This window comes from Xenia sp. Carnegie-2017, unplaced genomic scaffold (genome assembly GCF_021976095.1).
Source record: "Xenia sp. Carnegie-2017 unplaced genomic scaffold, XeniaSp_v1 HiC_scaffold_21, whole genome shotgun sequence".
Lineage (NCBI taxonomy): Eukaryota > Metazoa > Cnidaria > Anthozoa > Malacalcyonacea > Xeniidae > Xenia > Xenia sp. Carnegie-2017.
Genome location: NW_025813484.1, coordinates 2,131,366 through 2,150,300, shown reverse-complemented (window position 1 = coordinate 2,150,300; position 18,935 = coordinate 2,131,366). Strand labels below are relative to the sequence as shown.

General features: G+C 35.2%; 3 protein-coding genes across 4 annotated transcripts; all 3 read right to left on the bottom strand.

Moving 5' to 3' along the window:
- Positions 1-13: 13 nt before the first annotated feature.
- On the bottom strand, positions 14-5,429 carry LOC124444390. The gene is made up of 11 exons (XM_046994999.1): positions 4,349-5,429; positions 3,505-3,601; positions 3,028-3,178; positions 2,652-2,840; positions 1,875-2,476; positions 1,270-1,536; positions 1,080-1,178; positions 732-840; positions 535-653; positions 382-444; positions 14-248 (listed from the first exon to the last, which is right to left on the bottom strand). The coding sequence occupies exons 2-11, from the start codon at positions 3,566-3,568 to the stop codon at positions 205-207; spliced, it is 1,707 nt and encodes a 568-aa protein (XP_046850955.1). The 5' UTR covers positions 3,569-3,601; positions 4,349-5,429; the 3' UTR covers positions 14-204.
- Positions 5,430-6,521: 1,092 nt separating this feature from the next.
- LOC124444391 (tumor protein p63-regulated gene 1 protein-like) lies at positions 6,522-14,952 on the bottom strand. Of its 2 annotated transcripts, none has more exons than XM_046995000.1 (5): positions 14,942-14,952; positions 8,563-8,877; positions 7,658-7,752; positions 7,309-7,485; positions 6,522-7,162 (listed from the first exon to the last, which is right to left on the bottom strand). In XM_046995000.1, exons 2-5 carry the CDS (start codon positions 8,782-8,784, stop codon positions 6,817-6,819), a joined length of 840 nt encoding a protein of 279 aa, XP_046850956.1. In that variant the 5' UTR covers positions 8,785-8,877; positions 14,942-14,952; the 3' UTR covers positions 6,522-6,816. The 2 variants fall into 2 exon arrangements, with proteins under 2 accessions (XP_046850956.1, XP_046850957.1); XM_046995001.1 differs by having other exon boundaries at positions 8,563-8,858; positions 14,942-14,946.
- On the bottom strand, positions 10,398-18,692 carry LOC124444385 (basement membrane-specific heparan sulfate proteoglycan core protein-like). The gene is made up of 22 exons (XM_046994984.1): positions 18,303-18,692; positions 17,890-17,998; positions 17,668-17,781; positions 17,142-17,263; positions 16,966-17,058; positions 16,780-16,835; positions 16,641-16,711; positions 16,345-16,485; positions 16,024-16,206; positions 15,508-15,600; positions 15,310-15,393; positions 14,988-15,106; positions 14,764-14,863; positions 14,422-14,529; positions 13,971-14,098; positions 13,704-13,790; positions 13,334-13,395; positions 12,976-13,245; positions 12,376-12,651; positions 11,715-11,993; positions 10,968-11,239; positions 10,398-10,633 (listed from the first exon to the last, which is right to left on the bottom strand). Exons 1-21 carry the CDS (start codon positions 18,434-18,436, stop codon positions 10,974-10,976), a joined length of 2,895 nt encoding a protein of 964 aa, XP_046850940.1. The 5' UTR covers positions 18,437-18,692; the 3' UTR covers positions 10,398-10,633; positions 10,968-10,973.
- Between the last annotated feature and the right edge of the window lie 243 nt (positions 18,693-18,935).

The window sequence follows — 18,935 nt, the reverse complement described above, 5'->3', positions numbered from 1 at the left end:
ATTTTACGAAATATGTATTGAGCGATATTTAATGCCCAAGTCATACTATATATATATACAAATTTAGGTCGCCAAAGGTATCCTAACGCTACTTAGGATAGACGTCAATTTTAAAATATATTTCCAATTTTTTCCACTTATAAATGATTGCGATGCTCTTGTTTTGGAACGTTTTTGAGGCAAATATTTCCCCCATTGAACTCTTCAGATTTGGCGAAACACCTTCTTCAGGAACGATTCAACCTCGTCTGTCAATGATAAATGAAGTTTCTTTTTTCAATTATTGTAACATAAAGTGCCACAAAGAGTATTATAAAAGCGATGTGCGTTGACATACGTCTTGCAATTACTTAATCATAAAGTCCTTTTTTCTCCACCTACCTTGCCGTTTTGATTTCTTTATGAAATGCTTGCTGAGTGCATCTGTTTGTTTCTTCTTTAATTCTAACATTAAAAACGATAACTTCACTGTTATTTTCTCGACATGTATTTAAAATTCTTTAAAATAAATGCGCATTGTGCGCTTGTTGCTACCATTGCCTCTCTTTTCTTTTTCGTCCAAATTAGTCGTCCTCTGTAAAGGTTTGACAGTGTTATTGTCTTTAAAATGTGTTAGTTTCTTTCTTGCATCATTTTTACGTGAAATTGCGATTCTGAAGAAAAAGAATTTGCTCATTGACGATTGTAATAACGCTAAATTATGTTATAAATGTCAAACTTTCAGTGTTGACCTGTTTGAAGGCTGTTCATCTTTGTTATGGAGTTCTTCGTTTGTATTTGACATTTCTGACCTTAAGTAAACAGTAATGTCCTGACGTATCGGCGGTTCATCCACAGGCTCTGTAATATATACAAAAGACATTTACTGGATCAAGGAGCTATTCTATGAAAGCTTTTTCAAATCAATTCCGCTGGATTAGTCATGAATTTCTGCTATCAAATTAAGAGTTTTTCTTCCAAATGGAATTGATCATCCTTCCTTATAAAATGCAATCACTAATCTTTCTTGAACTTGGCATTAATTACCTTTCCACACATTTCCGTAAAGAAGCACAGAAAATAACAAATTGGAAACTAACCTTCATTGAAAAGTGGTATAATTCGATCGATATGTGCGCGAGTTTGGTGTCCGGTTGAATCATACGTTTCGTCATTGTGATGTTCATTTTCAAGAACATCTAGACAAATACAGGTATTTCCAAGAATGGCATGATATCATAGTATAGATACATTTAATAAAAACTGAGCTTTATCAAAACGAAAACATACCCGATGTATAGACAGAGTTTCTCCAAAATCCACCACACTTTTTTCTCTTGTCTCCCATGCAAACTGAATTACACTCATGTTCACTTGCTTCACCATACTTACCATAACCATCCCCACAGTGACACAGGTGTCCATATTGAACACCAGCATAAAAGTGACCTTTTTGTCTGCAAACTGATCGGCAAGATTTTGAAGTGAGATTGTTCACCACGAACAGATTGCTTAGATCATGATTTGGGTGCTGGTCAATATAACAGCCGATATATCCTATAAATTAGTAAGAGAAATTTTGAAATTACTTTTGGAAATAAGAAAGGAAGTCCAATTGGAGTTCTGTTTGAAATTCTCTCAAAAAAAGCCAAATGGTTAGTCTTGATGTAAGATCATGACTTTGCAAGGAAGTAAAATTCGTTTTGATGATGAATTCTGTTCTGTTTCTTTTTACTGCTTACATCGAGTAACTTAAAACTCTCTCTTTGTTTTTTATTAATTCTCTTTCTTAGATGCTTTCATTTTTCCTAATAATCTCATATTTTATGTTGGATTCCAAAATGATTTCTTCTTAAAAAATTATACGTTTTTCAAACCGTTGAAACACATCTTACCGTCTTTTCTTATTGCTTTCTTATTGAACACAACAAAACTTTTGTCACTTTCATCATTGGTATCTGGTTTCTCGTAGTCATTTTTAATCATTTCCCCTATCTCATGCATTTCGTAATCATATTCAATTGACCTAGCAAGGCGCTCGTGTGAAATATGTGACTTCGTGTGCGAAGCCACCACTTGTTCATACTCTTTAAAGTCATGTGCATTGACTTTTGGATTATGATGAATGAGATCCCATGATGCACCAGCTGTGAGGTGCGAATTCACAGATTCAGTTTCTTGAACATTTCTTTGAGAGAGAAGCCCGTTCTTTTCATGTTCGTTGTCTGATGCTGTTTTTCTTTCGGATTGTATCGTAAAATCCTCGTTCTTTTTACCACCAATTGTCTTTTTCTTCTCCAAACGTTTCACCATGTCTCTGTGTGGTCTCTCGCCCTTTTCGTTCGATGTCTTTTCATCTTTAAAATACATCGACCCTTCCTTGTGAGCATCATAGGGTGGTTCCGATCTTCGAATAACATTAGAAATGTTATCACTGAAATGTTCCAATTGATCATCGTACTTGGCTCTTTCTTCTTTAGCAACAGGACTTGAGTTACTGAAAACCAAACAATAACATAAATCAACTCATAAAATTTTCATTGAAATACCTAGCGAGCAAAGGCATATTTTATCATCAGACGTGTGCAGAAAACAGAAATACTTAAACATGAATGCTTTCATGCAGCTATGAGTTTTGAAATAAACAAAAGGTTGAAGCTATCCATCCTTACTCGTCCACAATGTCCTCATTATCACCCTGATTACTCTTTATTGTCCCATGTAAAAACAATGGCATTGTCTTGATTTTAGACATTCGAGATCTTCTTCGCTCATTGACGTCCTCATCAGAAATGGAGAAACGTTTTAATCGTCGATACATAGCATCATTCTCGATATTTGGCGGTGCATCTGATTTGAACCTTAATCAAAATAGAGTGAAGTGAGAAACGGTATAGGACTGAAGACAAAAATACTAACACTGAATTATTTTCATATCTCCAAGAGAGCAGCGTCAATGTCAGTCATGATAATAGTAAAGTCATTTGTTCAAACAAAGACAAAATCTTATTAAATTTGACGACCAATAAGAACGAAGTACGGAAGTACCTTTCATTTAATCTTCTGATATCTTCTTTTGATGAAAGATCCAACATGAACTTTTGCATCTCGTTAGAACCTTCTTCGTCCTCAAATTCTTCTCGCTTTTCTCGAACAAGTTCCGTGTTCTCCGTTCTATGCCTCGACTTCAATGGTTTTGCTGGAAAAAAGTCGTGATTTGTTAGACGTATATGATACTACATTTTCTTCCTGTATTTGTAGTACAATCTTTATAGTCGACCCAATGACTGATCGTTGTTTAATCTCGTTTACTTTAAATTCTTACTCGTAAAAAAGCGATTATAATCTATGTGATTATTGGGAACAATGACAACTACAACAAAAGCATTTACTTACTAACAGCCTAATTGCAATAAACTGCATGATTATTAGTCAACACTGACAACTACGACATCACTATATACCAACTAAAAACCTGTTTTTAACAAACTGACGTCTTCAACAACAACTATAATGTTTACTTACCAACACCCTTTTGGTGAAACAACAAAATAATCACGACAAGCAATACAAAAACCTTGAAAGCCATGAGTAATGATTCTCAATTAACCAAAAGGTAACTCTGTTGAAAAAAAAGAGAGAAATAATTGAAATTCTTCACATCTTTTTGTTTGATCCAAACAGTTATACCACTACTTTGGATCATTTATGGAATTGTGCTGTATCTAAGGATCAATGTTTAACAACACTGTAAGAATACGGATGCCGTAAAAGTCTTTTACCTTAAATCTATTTTCAACAGACATAGTAATCCACATACACAAACATTGATTAATATACAGGGGCAGAACTTATGCATTGAAAACCATCACTTCAACATGCACTTTTCATAGTCTTTTATCGCCAGAAACATTTTGTAAAGTTATAGAAAATTTTCACATTCAACCTCTTGTACTTGCGACAACCAGGCTTGCACCGTCAATATAAAAGCACATACAGAAGCTTCAACAGGGAAATTTTAAAGCATAAATCTATCGTGATTGCAAACAGTTCTTTCTATTTCAATGTAATCTTGTGAAGATTAAACAGCTGTATTACGAGATTTAGAATAGATAGACATCTGAAGGGCAAAGCATAAATGTTCAACTATTCTGATGAAACTAGATTGACTTATTATGATCTATCTAGCTACACTAGACATATTAAATTTTCTCAACGTTTTGTTTCAACTGCTTATATATCTGCAGAGGGAGAGCTTGGGATCCCAAGATGAAGATAAAATTTTTACTTTAAATAAGTGAAGAATCGTTACCTGTAACCCTCCATTGTTCAAAATACAAGCAACAGATTTCAAATTCCTTGTACATACCTTCGCAGAACATAACGCAGACTTTTGAAGTTCGCTTGATTTTAAAACATTTCAAATAAACCACTAGAGTTTTGTCTTTTAATCTTCTTGTTATTTTTGTACAAACAACTATTATGAAATCAAAGTATTACCCAGCTATAACACGTGTACAGCAGCCTCATTCATTTCTGTGACATGAGAACTGTCTTCGGTCTAACCACCTGTCACTACAGCCAGTGACATAATTGTCATGAAAAAAGACTAAAATCTAAGTCCATCGCATGCTAATGTCGTACTTTTCTTTCACGATTCTCATTTTCACAAACGTACTATTGGTTGAAATCGTTATACTTTGAAATCAGACATGAAAGATTTTCCTTGCTTTTGGTGTTGAACGCCCACACATAAACGTTGAAATCAAAGAAGAACAAAAAACAAATTGATTCTATGTATTTATAGTTTAATTCATTGAAACCAAGAAGTACGTAGGAACTAATGTTTAACTTAATGAATTGCCGTTGTTTTCTTAATGGAAGTTCTATACAGCTATTCTTATGCAATTACGTTTATAATTTTTGAATGCTGGATTTTTCTTATTGAATTTCAAAACGTGATTAACAACGTTCAGCTTTTGTACATAATGGGGCTAAACGTTCTATTTAATATGATTTTCTTGCTATAGTTTTATGCGAAATCAACAGAGGTTGTCGGTAGTTACAAAAGCGGCAACTTGCAAATGTCATAAAGTAACGTTACATAGTGTTGTAAGAGTTGTATATTGTTGTCTACGGTTGTATATTGTTATCTACGGTTGTATATTGTTGTATACGGTTGTATATTGTTGTCTACGGTTGTATGCTGTTGTTTACTGTTGTATAATGTTGTCTACGGTTGTATATTGTTGTCTACGGTTGTATATTGTTGTCTACGGTTGTATATTGTTATCTACGGTTGTATATTGTTGTCTACGGTTGTATATTGTTATCTACGGTTGTATATTGTTGTCTACAGTTGTATATTGTTATCTACGGTTGTATATTGTTGTCTACGGTTGTATATTGTTATCTACGGTTGTATATTGTTGTCTACGGTTGTATATTGTTATCTATATTGTTGTCTACGGTTGTATATTGTTGTCTACGGTTGTATATTATTATCTACGGTTGTATATTGTTGTCTACGGTTGTATATTGTTATCTACGGTTGTATATTGTTGTCTACGGTTGTATAATGTTATCTACGGTTGTATATTGTTGTCTACGGTTGTATATTGTTATCTACGGTTGTATATTGTTGTCTACGGTTGTATATTGTTGTCTACGGTTGTATATTATTATCTACGGTTGTATATTGTTGTCTACGGTTGTATAATGTTATCTACGGTTGTATATTGTTGTCTACGGTTGTATATTGTTGTCTACGGTTGTATATTGTTGTCTACGGTTGTATATTGTTATCTACGGTTGTATATTGTTGTCTACGGTTGTATAATGTTATCTACGGTTGTATATTGTTGTCTACGGTTGTATATTGTTGTCTACGGTTGTATAATGTTATCTACGGTTGTATATTGTTGTCTACGGTTGTATATTATTATCTACGGTTGTATATTGTTGTCTACGGTTGTATAATGTTATCTACGGTTGTATATTGTTGTCTACGGTTGTATATTGTTGTCTACGGTTGTATATTGTTGTCTACGGTTGTATATTGTTATCTACGGTTGTATATTGTTGTCTACGGTTGTATAATGTTATCTACGGTTGTATATTGTTGTCTACGGTTGTATAATGTTATCTACGGTTGTATATTGTTGTCTACGGTTGTTTGCTGTTATCTACGGTTGTATAATGTTGTATACGGTTGTATGCTGTTGTTTACTGTTGTATAATGTTGTCTACGGTTGTATATTGTTGTCTACGGTTGTATGCTGTTGTTTACTGTTGTATACTGTTGTCTACGGTTGTATATTGTTGTCTACGGTCGTTTACTGTTGTCTACGGTTGTTTACTGTTGTATAATGTTGTATACGGTTGTATGCTGTTGTTTACTGTTGTATATTGTTGTCTACGGTCGTTTACTGTTGTCTACGGTTGTATATTGTTGTCTACGGTTGTATACGGTTGTATACAGTTGTATAAAGGAGTATACGGTTGTTCGTAAGTAAGACGAAGATAGACGACGTTGCCTCATCTACAGTGTTGGACAAATTTTGTTTGAAAGTATTTCTTCACAACTCACAAGAGATATTTCTATTCAATGAGTATTACTTGAGTATTTTTTCCATACCTAACACGACGAAGTCCAGGTTGACAGGTGTTCTCGTCTCAACAGGACTTTACTGCAGACTATGTTGGAATCAAAGTTTGTTGATTCAAAACTACATTTACAAGATCTCTACTAAATTATTGTTCTATACACTTGACTCTCTATGTTCACGCTTTCATCAAACGCTTTTCTCAAAGTTAGTTTGATTAATACAAGTTAATTTAAAACGAAACTCCACCTCTGTCCCGCGAGAAACCAAGTTTACTTTGATTAAATATCAACGCTGTTACTCCCAAAATAATGTTGATGACAATTGGTTCTTCGTCCGTCACTAAAGAGCGACTTAAGTCCGAAGATGCAGCGGCAATCAACGACTTTTGAAAGGCAAGGAAATCCACGAATTCCGGCGAAGCTTCGTTATACAACACAGATGTATGTGTGGCAAGGGTTAGATTAGGGATTTCTTTGGACCAGGGATTCCAGAAATCCAGAACACCAGGAGCTTTAACCGCATTCCAGTGTATACGAAGACCAACCTGATCACAACGTTCCCTGGAGGCTTGGTAGCTAAAAAAATTGCAGAGAAACAGTTTTGTTTGAGCTGATGGCTTTCTAAACGACCAATAATTGCTTCAAACATTGTTCTTTTTTGTTAAAAATTAACTAGAAGAATTCAAGAAAACAGAGCTCTCAACAAACAGAGTCCTACTTACAATCCAAATGCATTTGATGAGTATGATAATTTGGCAGTCTGGATTCTTGTGCAGTTTACAAGAGGTATTTTTCGATGATCGTCGATTTTCATGTTGACGAAATTGAATTTCACCAAAATCAGCTGCTTTTCAGTTAACATTACCAATCTTTCTTTCTCATGATCCCAATGATCTATCCTAAAGAATGTATAATCCATACTCAGTAGCTCAGTCACTAAACATACTCAGTAGCTTACTGTGACCAATGCAACTTAATAAATTCATTTATTAATAAACCAGCCAAGAGCCAATGAAATTTAATCAACATACTCAAAAACTTGCTATCACCAAATTAACATAATCAACTTACTCAGTAACTAGCCAAGATCCAATGTAACTTCCATCAACCTCTGGATTGTGCAATTCATTCTTGGAGAAATTAACAGCTCGCTCAAAATAACCATCCTTAAAGATTACCAAAATGATGCATCATTTAAGATTCTTGTGAACTTTGCTTACTTTACATTGAAGCATTCTCGTCTTCTTAAAATATTTGCCAAGGTTATAGGTTCATTACTTGTTCAAACAGGTTTATAATCAAAACATTTGATGTCATTTTCATCATATCAACTTACTTTGAATTGATTGTAAACTTTTGAATTTAACTTGGCATCAAGTTTGCAATTTTGGCAACAATGCTTCAAAAATTTTAGTTTAAATATATAACATAATAAAAATACTCAGACATACTGAAAATACCAGAAAAATGCACAAGCATTTTTTCACATGAGCCATTTAATGACATATAATGGTAAAGAAAATGAAAGGAAGCTGGACCTGTTAGGATATCATTAAAACATGAAAGCTTTTTCATAACACACATTAGAAGCACTGCATTACCATACGGTACCTCTGAAAAGATGACCAATTTACAGAAATGTTTAATAAAATAAATAATTAGCACAAGTATTTGACACAAACATTAGTAGGCCAATATCATGGACGGCAAATTAAAAATTGATTTCATAATTATTAATTGAAATTGAAACTACAATACGAAACTACTTGATGAATGAAGATTTTCCCAATATACACACAGAATTGCACTTTACGGATCAATTTTGTAAAAGGTAAAGCACTCAATTTCAATTGACCCAAACCAAAGAATGTGCACACAACTAACGGCCATCACATGATCACAACATCGTAATATAAAGTTGTATTCAACTGCAACATAAAATACGACACGAAAAAAACTGAAATACGATGAACTACCTTTAAAGCAAAGTATTTATCCGTTTGCACTTGATTTGTCTTCTTCTTTACTTCTGCTATTTGCTCAGGAGTCAACTTTCTCGCATTATTTCTAGAGGAACTATCGGATATCATTACATCAACATTAGCTGAATTTACTGAAGCTGAACCCCCATCCGAAACACGGTAATCAACAACCATATCTTCAACAACTATATCTTCTTTTTTCATATTTTCTCCCATCGTTCCCAAGCTCGAAGATGAATACTGCAGCTGACGTGTTAAACAAACAGTGAAAGTGCGACGAACGATGTTAGCTGGTCAGTCAGCCATAAACTATTTATGACGCTTTTTTGTCGCTATAAATTTAACCCGACTCGACAGTTTTTAACGTGAGGGGGACACTAAAACAATTGGAACTGCGAAAATAAGACATCGATGAAGACAGGAAGGAAGACGCAAAGATTGACATAAATGTAGGCATAAAGGTAGACATAAATATAGACATAAATGTAGACATAAAGGTAAGCATAAAAGTAGACTTAAAGGTAATATTTACCTTTGACACAGGTGTATTTGCTTGTTGTATAATGGATAGAAGAGTATTTGCTGGTGGTATAATGGATAGAAGAGTATTTGCTGGTGGTATAATGGATAGAAGAGTATTTTCTGGTGGTATAATGGATAGAAGAGTATTTGCTGGTGGTATAATGGATAGAAGAGTATTTGCTAGTGGTATAATGGATAAAGGTATTTGCTAGCGATGTATTGGATAGAATTGTATTTGATGGTGGTATTGCTAGTTCTAGTTTTGCATTCACTGAAACTAAACATAATACAACCTATTACACATGCTTACCTAAAAAATATATGTCTCAAAATACCTAAAAAGTAGTTTAGTCTTTGGTTAATTAATGTGCTGGTATAATTTATTTCGATGAGTGGCTGCTTTTATTTATTTACAATTTCCCTTACAGAAAATATTTTCTATTACCATTATACTTTTTAGTAAAGAACCAGAGGGAGAGCCTTGCATTGACGTTGAAAATATTTTCTACTTTAAAGGGATTAAAATCTCCATGAACCACTTCAACGACAATCTCTTGAACGTTTGTGGCAAGGAACGCTTCTGCTGCAAGATTTACGTCACTACTTTTCATTTATCCTTTCGATATCGTAAGCTCTACTGTGGCTTTACTTGCACCAAAGGCGTTTTCTCCAAGGCAAACATACGTTGCCTCGTCTTTCGTCTTGACATTAGGAATCAAAAGGACAGTGTTATTTATCAAATAATTTTCACTCAGAGGTACACCGTCATTTCTACTCCACGTGACGGTCACGGGGTGAATAGAAGATACCTTACACTGCAACGAGACATTATTGCCAGCTGTCACGAATACACGACTCGGAAAGATTTGAACCTTTGGAAGAATGTTCTTTCCTGAAGGGAAAAAAAAGCATTTTCAAAACTTTCCGCTGTTCCGAAGAAATAATTTCAAGAATAAGACTTGTTTCACACAAATGGCATAAAAACAAAAAACAAAAAGTGCTTAGGAAAAAGTTCTAGTGCATTTTCACAGTGCTCCGGGAAAAACCTACGAAAAAAACTAAGAAAGTTGGGATGTTTATATAGATGATTTTCTGGCAAAACATTTGTTGTTGTGGATTATGGTTTTGTAGAGTGAAGCAGGTTTGAAGTTCAAATGAAAAATGGGGCTCAATAAGTGCAATAGGGATGCATAAAGCAAGCAATGCAATAGGTTTATGCAAGAGCAAAAGCCATTAAAATAGCGGCTTAAAAACTGCTATCATAAAAACTTACGTTGAACAACCACTGAAACAATAGCTTTGTTCTTTCCATATTTTGTCTTCACAGAGCATTCATACACTCCTGTATCTTCCACTTTAACTTTGGTCAATTTCAACACGACATTATCACTGAGCACACTCGGCGTAGATCGTCGTGACCATTTCACACTTTCCAATTCTTCATCACCGGAAACTTTGCATAGGAGATAAAGAGCCTCGCCTTCCATTACAGAGAGTACTTTTCCCGAAGGCTTGATACTGACCTCCGGCAAAGATGACACATCTGGAAACGAGGAAAAAGTTCCTAACGTTAATGATGAATATCCGAAGACAAGGCGGGATAATTCCCACTTATGCTACAAAAACATCTCCAATTAAATCCCATGATGTCAATATTCTAATCGTAGGTACATAGACCGTCTGCATGATAGAAATATGAAACGAACAGTCGTCCGATGAGTATTTCATATCAAATAGCATTAATCATTTCTCTATAGAAGTTTATTGTTTTTAAAATGAGTGGACACCAATGTATTTATATTACATGATCAAACTTGCGGAGCTGGCTACGTCACTGAGCTCGTGACCTGCCATTTCTAGATGGAAGATCTCTCTACCTCGATTTACGAAGAGACTGCTAACAGCTGAAGATTTTCCATATTTATTAACCGCTGTACAAATATACCGTCCCTCTCTCTAATGCTTGTGTTCTTTATCTCCAAGACATTTCGATTCATGACTGCTCTTGCAGGAAGTTTGCCATCTTTCTTTTGCCACGTGATAGCCATTGGTTCTTCTCCCATGACGTCACAACGCAACACGGTTGTTTGACCTTCGTTAACAGTCACGCTGACCGGTCGCATGTTGACTGTGGGAGCACTGTTAGGACCTAAAGTAATGTTTTCAGATAAAATTTTAAACATCTGGGGCCGGTTGCACGAAGCCTGGATAGTGTTATTCATTGGATAGCAATTTTTTTAAGCTTTTAAAAACCTTTGAAACAGCAAAAAATATAAGATTTGAACTGAGCAACCACTGAAATAAAACATAGTTTCTAAGGTTACGAAATTTCTTTGTCGTATGAAAAATATAAACACCTTTTTTATAAGTTTGAAAATTTTGCCATCCAATGGATAAAGTTATCCTGGCTTCGTGCAACGGGCCCCAGATAAACAATAAATTTCCCCTAGTTTCACATAAATTTGAACACAGAGCAACCAAACAGACACATTTAAGTACTGGTACGACAAAATTGATTGTCCAGACGAAGATATGTGTCACCTATATGTTTGCAAACATTTCACTGTATGTATCAAAACAAACACAAAGAACCACTCTCACAATGTCCTTCATAGTATACCTACCTTTGACTAAAAGTAGAACGTCCATTGTTGATTCACCACCTGTATTCCTAGCTATACACCTATATTCCCCTTCATCCCTTCTTGACGCTGCAAGAATCTTGAACACACCGGTTCGCGTGAAAAATTTAGAGAAACGCGGAAGACGGCGACCATCCTTACGTTCCCAATGTAATGTAGCAGCCGGAAAGCCTGCGGATGCGGAACAACGGAATTTCACCGTGTTTGCTACGTCTACAGTCTGTTTTCTTGGCGAGACAGTCACTTCAGGTTTTACGACAACTGAAAACGTGAAATTTGCGAAAGAAAACATTAGTAAAAGGCGTGAAATGTTTGGTAATTTGTATCAGATGAGTCCAAACTATGATGAAAAATGATTAATGTAGCAAAAAGGTCAACTACGACATTTTTTACAAAGGGTAAGACTGCCACTGTCTCAGAATTAAATGATATGCAAAACCATAAAGAAGATAGAGGTCAGTTTAAGATAAAGTGAGATTACTGAATTTGATCAAAATTACTTGTTTTCTTGGCAAATGATTTTGTGATTTTACGCACACTCGCTAAGCTGAAGGAATGGCTGCGCACAAGATGATCACGTTATCGCCATAGAAACGAACCATCTTTGTTGCGCAGTGAGCATTTTTTGATAGTAGTGACATACCTCCAACATGAAGCGATATGATAGCTCGATCAATATTCAAACTGTTCTTTCCAGTACAAATATACGTGCCTCCATCATCGAGCTGGGCATTAGTAATGATCAACGAACCATCCTTGATTTGGCTAGTTAAAGGCATCGCCTTGTCGTGTTCTCGACTCCAAGTAATTGAATGTCTTGAGGATGTTCTAGATGTGCAGAAGAACTTTGCCGTTCCACCAACAGGAATGTAGCGTGATTTAGGAGCAACGTCAACGATAACAGCGGTTAATTGTTGCTCTAGAATTATACATCTCCGTGAAGTGAAAAAATAATGTTAAAATGTTATAAAATACATAAGTCTAAAATGAACAGCTCAATGTCTTTCCTTTTATAATTAAAACAGATCATTCCCTACACCATTGTTCATCTTATCTTGAAATATGCAAAAGTTAACTTTCCTAGTATCTGCTAAAAGATAAGACCTGCCTGATCATATGCAAAAATTAACTTTCCTAGTATCTGCTAAAAGATAAGATCTGCCTGATCATATGCAAAAGTTAACTTTCCTAGTATCTGTCAAAAGATAACACCTGCCTGATCTTAAATCCAGTCATTTCTTACCTTCAACAATAAGCTGTGCACGTGCGGTCTTCAAACTGATGTCGTTGCTCGCCGTACACCAATATGCACCAGCATCACTTAACTGTAAGGATGTGAAGCTGAGAACGTTACCATAGACTGTAGAACCACGTGGCAGCGTTTTGCTTTCTGATCGTGACCAAATCACCTTAGTTGGACGCGGGGATTTTACGTTACACACGAAGCGTGCGTTGTCACCTTCTTGAACTGTCAAGATTTCAGGAATGATTTTCATTTGCAAAATCTGTAACACTACAAAGAGATGAGGCAAAATCGTAAAGGAAACAAGAAAAATAAAAATTGCAGCATTAAATCACATTTTACACAAATTTTTTCATACCTGGAGCCTTGAAGCATTTCCCTCCAGGAGTCAACGGATTACCAGTGTAATTAGCAGAACATCTGCAAAAATGTCAAACCCATAATGAAACTATAAGAGAAAGTCCTTACTTACTTTCCAAGAGTGAGGTTAAACAATACTGTAATTAATGTATAAATGATTCCACATTTGCACTTTATTGGTCAATAGCACATCTCAAACGGTTTTCACCATGAATGACAGACAGACTAATTTCACTTCACAAAAAATTTCGCACAACAAATTAAGAAACCGAAAAAACGAGCAGTTGAGAGAACTGAAAACTTGGATGAAGTTTGTTCAACCAAGAGAAGTGAATGATGCAAACATATATAACATCTGCACGACATACTTTTCACATCTTCGCCCTGTGTAGCCATCAAGACATGCATCACAAGTTGGTAAACCATCGTCATCCATAAAACAAGTCTCGCTGAAACTATAAAGTATGAAATGTTAGTTATGATTCCATCATCAAAGGTGAGTGATGATACCAGACTGAAGTTGAAATGCTCACACCTTTAATAACAGCTCATGTGTAGCATGCATGACAGTGAATACAGTGCATTACTCAATTGCATATCCAAACAGCAAATAATGAATCTATCTGGTCACTTACCGATTTGATAATCCAGCCAAAGGACATGGACATTCTTTGCAACCGATTTTACTGCCACTGGTAGCGTTACCATAAAATCCTCGAGAGCAAATTTCGCAATGAATTCCATCAGTGTTGTTCTTGCAGTCCTTAGAAATTATCAAAAAAATTGTCATACATTAGGAATAAATTAGAAGGAGTAACAAATGACAGCATGGATATTGTTGAATTAGAAAGATGATTGCGTGGATATTGTTAAATTAGAAAGATGATTGCATGAGTATTGCTAAATTAGAAAGATGATTGCGTGGATATTGTTAAATTAGAAAGGTTAACAAATTATTGCAAAGATAATGTTAAATTAGAAAGATTAACAAATTATTGCAAAGATAATGTTAAATTAGATAGATTGACAAATTAGGATTAACAAATAATTGCGCGGAAAAAACAGTTCATAAAAGAAAAACTTTACCTTACAAACACCTGTCGTAGGATCACAGTCTGTTGCATGCGAATTACATTGACAGGGGGTACAAAACGAAGTTGTTTTACCATTACGTGAATAACCAGTGACGCAACTCTGAAAAAAATGAAAAGATACGATTAAAACAAACTAAACACAAAAAAATACGATAAAAGATACGGAAGACTCTTTTCACCATCAGAAATGAAAGCAAATGAAAAAATATATGTTTATGTGAGAGCTACACATTATTTGGAACAAGCCATTCGCCTCACATTTATATTACTGAATACAGAATATGAACAGGTATGGAGTCCATTACACGAAATCTTAAGTTAAAAAGATGCAAACCTCACAAGATGCACCAATAGTATTATCGGGACAGTCACACATTTCCGGTTTACCAGCGTTCGTCCTGTCGTTTGCAGACATGAGCGTGACGTCACCCAGTCTAAAACAACATCAGATAAATTTATCGTATCTTTGATATTCATATCCATCATTACCTCATTAATCCGTGATGAACAACATCCCATGTACATGTAGGTACATGCAGATGCAAAGTTAAACAATACCTTGATTCGGAGAATTTACTGCTGTAAGTCACAGGTATTAATATGGAATCAATGTTGATAAGAACTCTCATAAACTCATCACGTGATACAGAATGTCCGTTGGCTTTGAACCAAAAACGCTGAAATTAAAAAAAACGCACATTCAAATTAAAATTTATCTATCAAACCATAACGTTCACTTCTCTTTCTACAACAATTCTGTGCTTACAACTTCAAAACACCAAAAAATGAAAATTTTAGAAGATAATTGCTCGCTCACTGCCCCATATGTTAACACCACAAAGAGCCTAAAATGTGCTAAAGGCAAGTAAACATGACCAACCTCTGACAGTAAGATTTCGATTTTTTTGTTCATGTTAGCTGGAACGAGAGTGTGTTCTTTGTAATGTAATGTCATACTATTTCCCTGTAAAAAAATGGTTAACATAGCTCTCTCACATACGTTGTTTGTAAAGCTGTTAAATGCAAGTGGATTTGTTTGAGAGAGGCTGTACAAAATCAGCGTGGACACAAGTCATACCTTCATCGTTATGAATCTTTCTATTTCGAAATTTTTACTGGACGTAGTGAGATAGAAGTAATAAAATGTCAACGATCCACCATAAAACTGTAGCTAAAAATAAAATAAGAAAGAAAAGTTGGACAAAACATTTCAAACGAGATGCTCTTTCATTATTATAAAGATGATAAGTCGATGGCAAACAGAACAAACAACTTTCAAAAATTCACTTTTCTTTGCAAATGAAAAGTGCAGTCAAATGAAAAGTACAGGAACCTAGCTGTGAGAATACATTGTTAATGTGCAAAGCTGTAGATCAATGGTAGTTACACCCAATGACAAATTAATTTTTACTAAAAATTACAACTGAAAGATGAACACACATGCATTTTTTATTTTTATTCTTTAGGAGCTTGTTACTGCATCTCGCTAACTTGACAAAACAAGAATATAGGAATAACGAAAAATATCCAAGCAAAGTGAGCTGAACGTCTTGCAAGAAAAGCAGAAGTCTTTAAATATTGGACTCATTTGTACCTTGTTACCCACGAATGTACGTGGTATCCTCCAGAAGATATTTGACATTGCCATCCATGATTTGTACATAAATCGCACCTGTTTAATACGCCTGTCCAGAAGATAATCAGAGGTATTTTGTGAAAAATTCTCCGTTGTTATAATTAAATCGGACGGTAAAGGATGTCTTGGAGTGAACTTGATCTGCAGCGATGAAAACAAAGATGAATTGTACTGTGCATTATTAGCTTTGAGTAAAGAATGCAATTATTAAAATGTGTTCATCTTGCGAATAGACGTACATGCAAGAAGATTTCTCCAGACGTGTGATGAATGACTTACATTATCTGGTTTTTCAGGGGATATTGAACAAGTTGTGTTAAGACCCATGCAGAAGCATGGAGAACAACCATCTTTGTTACCAGATTGCAAATTGAAAAATCCTCTTTTACACTCGTCACATTTTTCACCATGAACATTTGCCTGAATTATTTTTCAACATAAGTTTCACTTTTACTTGTTTAATTATTCATACACAGATATGTTAGTCATAATTCACTTGACTTGACATAGACATGTTTTCTTATGCTTTGCATTCATAAGACAGCAAGGACTAAAGTTCAACATTCAATCTTTACCTTACAAATACAAGTTTGTGTTTGCTCATCACATCTCTCTGTACCAGCATGACTACACCCGCAAGATGACACTACATATATATTGATAAAAAGTGTAAGTTTTGACGAAGTTCTAGGTTGTAATAGCAACAAGCATTACCTGGCGTGCAAACTTCACCAGGAACTTTAGGGTTACCAGTAAAACCTTTCTGGCATCTGAAAATATATCAACGAAACTATTAAAAGGTCAACTTTAGAAAACCCTATTAACGCATATGTTTATCACACCATGGAAAGATAATGGCGAAAAACTATACCAAACGCACACAGAAAACAATTTATATACCTGTTACAAAGTTTCCCTTCGTGTCCCTCTGGACACCTATCACACACTGGTTCACCATCATCCCCCAGAGAACATGTCGTTTCTTCTTCAGTACTTTAAACAAACAGAAAAGAAACAAATCATGTAAATTCCATTATTGCTAAGTTTTAACAAGAGATTAGTGCAACGTGTCAAACCTGCTTATGTTCTCAATACGGGGACAAGGACATGGTTGACATGGAGAACCGTTCCTTGCGTTGCCATAGAAACCTGGTTTACATCTTTCACAATATTTCCCTGTCGTATTGTTTTGACAGTTCTGCAAAAAAGAAATTTTCCAACTTTAGCACATCAAAACGCATGGGATTGAAAAAAATTGAAATACTGGAACTCTGCAAAATATAGAGGAAAAGAATGAGACTAGTGCCAGTCTTATCACTACGCTCAGATACAATATTTCACGAAGATATGTGTGTCTGAGAGGTAGTCAACGTTGGCCTTATGAGAGTGTTGATGTGTTGGAATCAACCAATATTTCAATGCATTGGCGGGAATTTAAGTAAACGAACCAAAAAGAGGATTATTTTGTTTTGTCTAACACCGTTAAGTACTAAATATAACAAATTGAGACGTACAACACAACCGAGGAAAGATTGTCGACAGGATTAGTCATCTTCTAAGTGATCGAGATTACAAACAGGAAAGAATTATTTTCAAACTGACCTCGCACTCGCCAGTTAGTGGATTGCAGAATCTTGCATGTTTATGACATCTGCATTTTACACAACTTCCGAGAATGAAAGATGAAGCACTCAAAGTGTAACCCATTGCGCAGCTCTGAAATGAAATCAAACGATTACGTAGATGCTTTTTCAAGAAGAACTAAATGAAGTGCAAAGGTTTGCACTTAATCTCCTTCATACAAAAATAACGCGAATTACATACCTCACATGAATAACCAGTATAACCAGTTGGACAATTACATCTTTCGATTCCTGGAATTGTCGTCCCAAGCTCACTCTCCACGGCACTTTCCAACTCCACGTTATACAATCTAGATCAGAGCAATTTTGCAAAATTTTAGAAAGTTTGACGAAGTTAATGGACAAAATGTCTTAGTCCACTGTATAGATAAAGATTTAAACAAATAATCGTAAAATAATGCTTCAATATATTGAACGCATAAATTGCATAACTTTGTAATATTTCTTTCGTTATAAAACAATGATTACTTCATTTTCTGGCATTTTCTTGCTTACTAAGCATATTAACAACAAGCCCTAGCTCAAATTTAATGTCAATTTCCACGTATTAATGTAAATAATTTTGCTAATGAAGGATTTTTATGATCTTATCACCTGCTCTCCAGCATGTTGACGTAAGGTGTAGCGAGAATTAATAATTTGTGAATTCGACCCAGGAACACCACGAACAAAGCCTTTGAAATGCGACTGTTGCTTGAAAACCTCCAAAATTGCTGATAAAACAACATAAAACATTGTACAAGACAACATACTACAGTCAAAGCAACTCTATACGTCACAGCATACCTCAGTCAAAGCAACTCTATACGTCACAACATACCTCAGTCAAAGCAACTCTATACGTCACAGCATACCTCAGTCAAAGCAACTCTATACGTCACAACATACCTCAGTCAAAGCAACTCTATACGTCACAACATACCTCAGTCAAAGCAACTCTATACGTCACAACATACCTCAGTCAAAGCAACTCTATACGTCACAACATACCTCAGTCAAAGCAACTCTATACGTCACGTCTTTACCGTTGACGTAATCAATGCCACGTAAGTTGCGGCCAACATATTTTATCCCAAATCGTCTACCCTAAAAACACACAGTTTGAAAGAAAACTTCGTTATACTTTGTAGAAATTACTAGTTTTGCCACGTATGTTATATTTCTCTCGTCGTAGTAGTAGAATTTGTAGATTAAATGAGCCATCAAATATGAAGGTTCAATAGCTGA

What these genes read in the sequence shown, in the direction of transcription:
- LOC124444385 (XM_046994984.1), bottom strand. Translation starts at nt 18,436, where the DNA reads ATGTTGTTTTATCAGCAATTTTGGAGGTTTTCAAGCAACAGTCGCATT. An exon ending in GTCAACATGCTGGAGAGCAG is followed by an intron (nt 17,999 to 18,302) that starts GTGATAAGATCA and finishes GCTCTGATCTAG; the next exon opens with ATTGTATAACGTGGAGTTGG. An exon ending in TGGTGAAGTTTGCACGCCAG is followed by an intron (nt 16,712 to 16,779) that starts GTAATGCTTGTT and finishes ATATATATGTAG; the next exon opens with TGTCATCTTGCGGGTGTAGT.
- LOC124444391 (XM_046995000.1), bottom strand. Translation starts at nt 8,784, where the DNA reads ATGGGAGAAAATATGAAAAAAGAAGATATAGTTGTTGAAGATATGGTT. An exon ending in ATAAATACTTTGCTTTAAAG is followed by an intron (nt 7,753 to 8,562) that starts GTAGTTCATCGT and finishes GTAATCTTTAAG; the next exon opens with GATGGTTATTTTGAGCGAGC. An exon ending in GGATCTTGGCTAGTTACTGA is followed by an intron (nt 7,486 to 7,657) that starts GTAAGTTGATTA and finishes TACATTCTTTAG; the next exon opens with GATAGATCATTGGGATCATG.
- LOC124444390 (XM_046994999.1), bottom strand. Translation starts at nt 3,568, where the DNA reads ATGGCTTTCAAGGTTTTTGTATTGCTTGTCGTGATTATTTTGTTGTTT. An exon ending in AATGAGGACATTGTGGACGA is followed by an intron (nt 2,477 to 2,651) that starts GTAAGGATGGAT and finishes TTTGGTTTTCAG; the next exon opens with TAACTCAAGTCCTGTTGCTA. An exon ending in GATGAACAGCCTTCAAACAG is followed by an intron (nt 654 to 731) that starts GTCAACACTGAA and finishes CTTTTTCTTCAG; the next exon opens with AATCGCAATTTCACGTAAAA.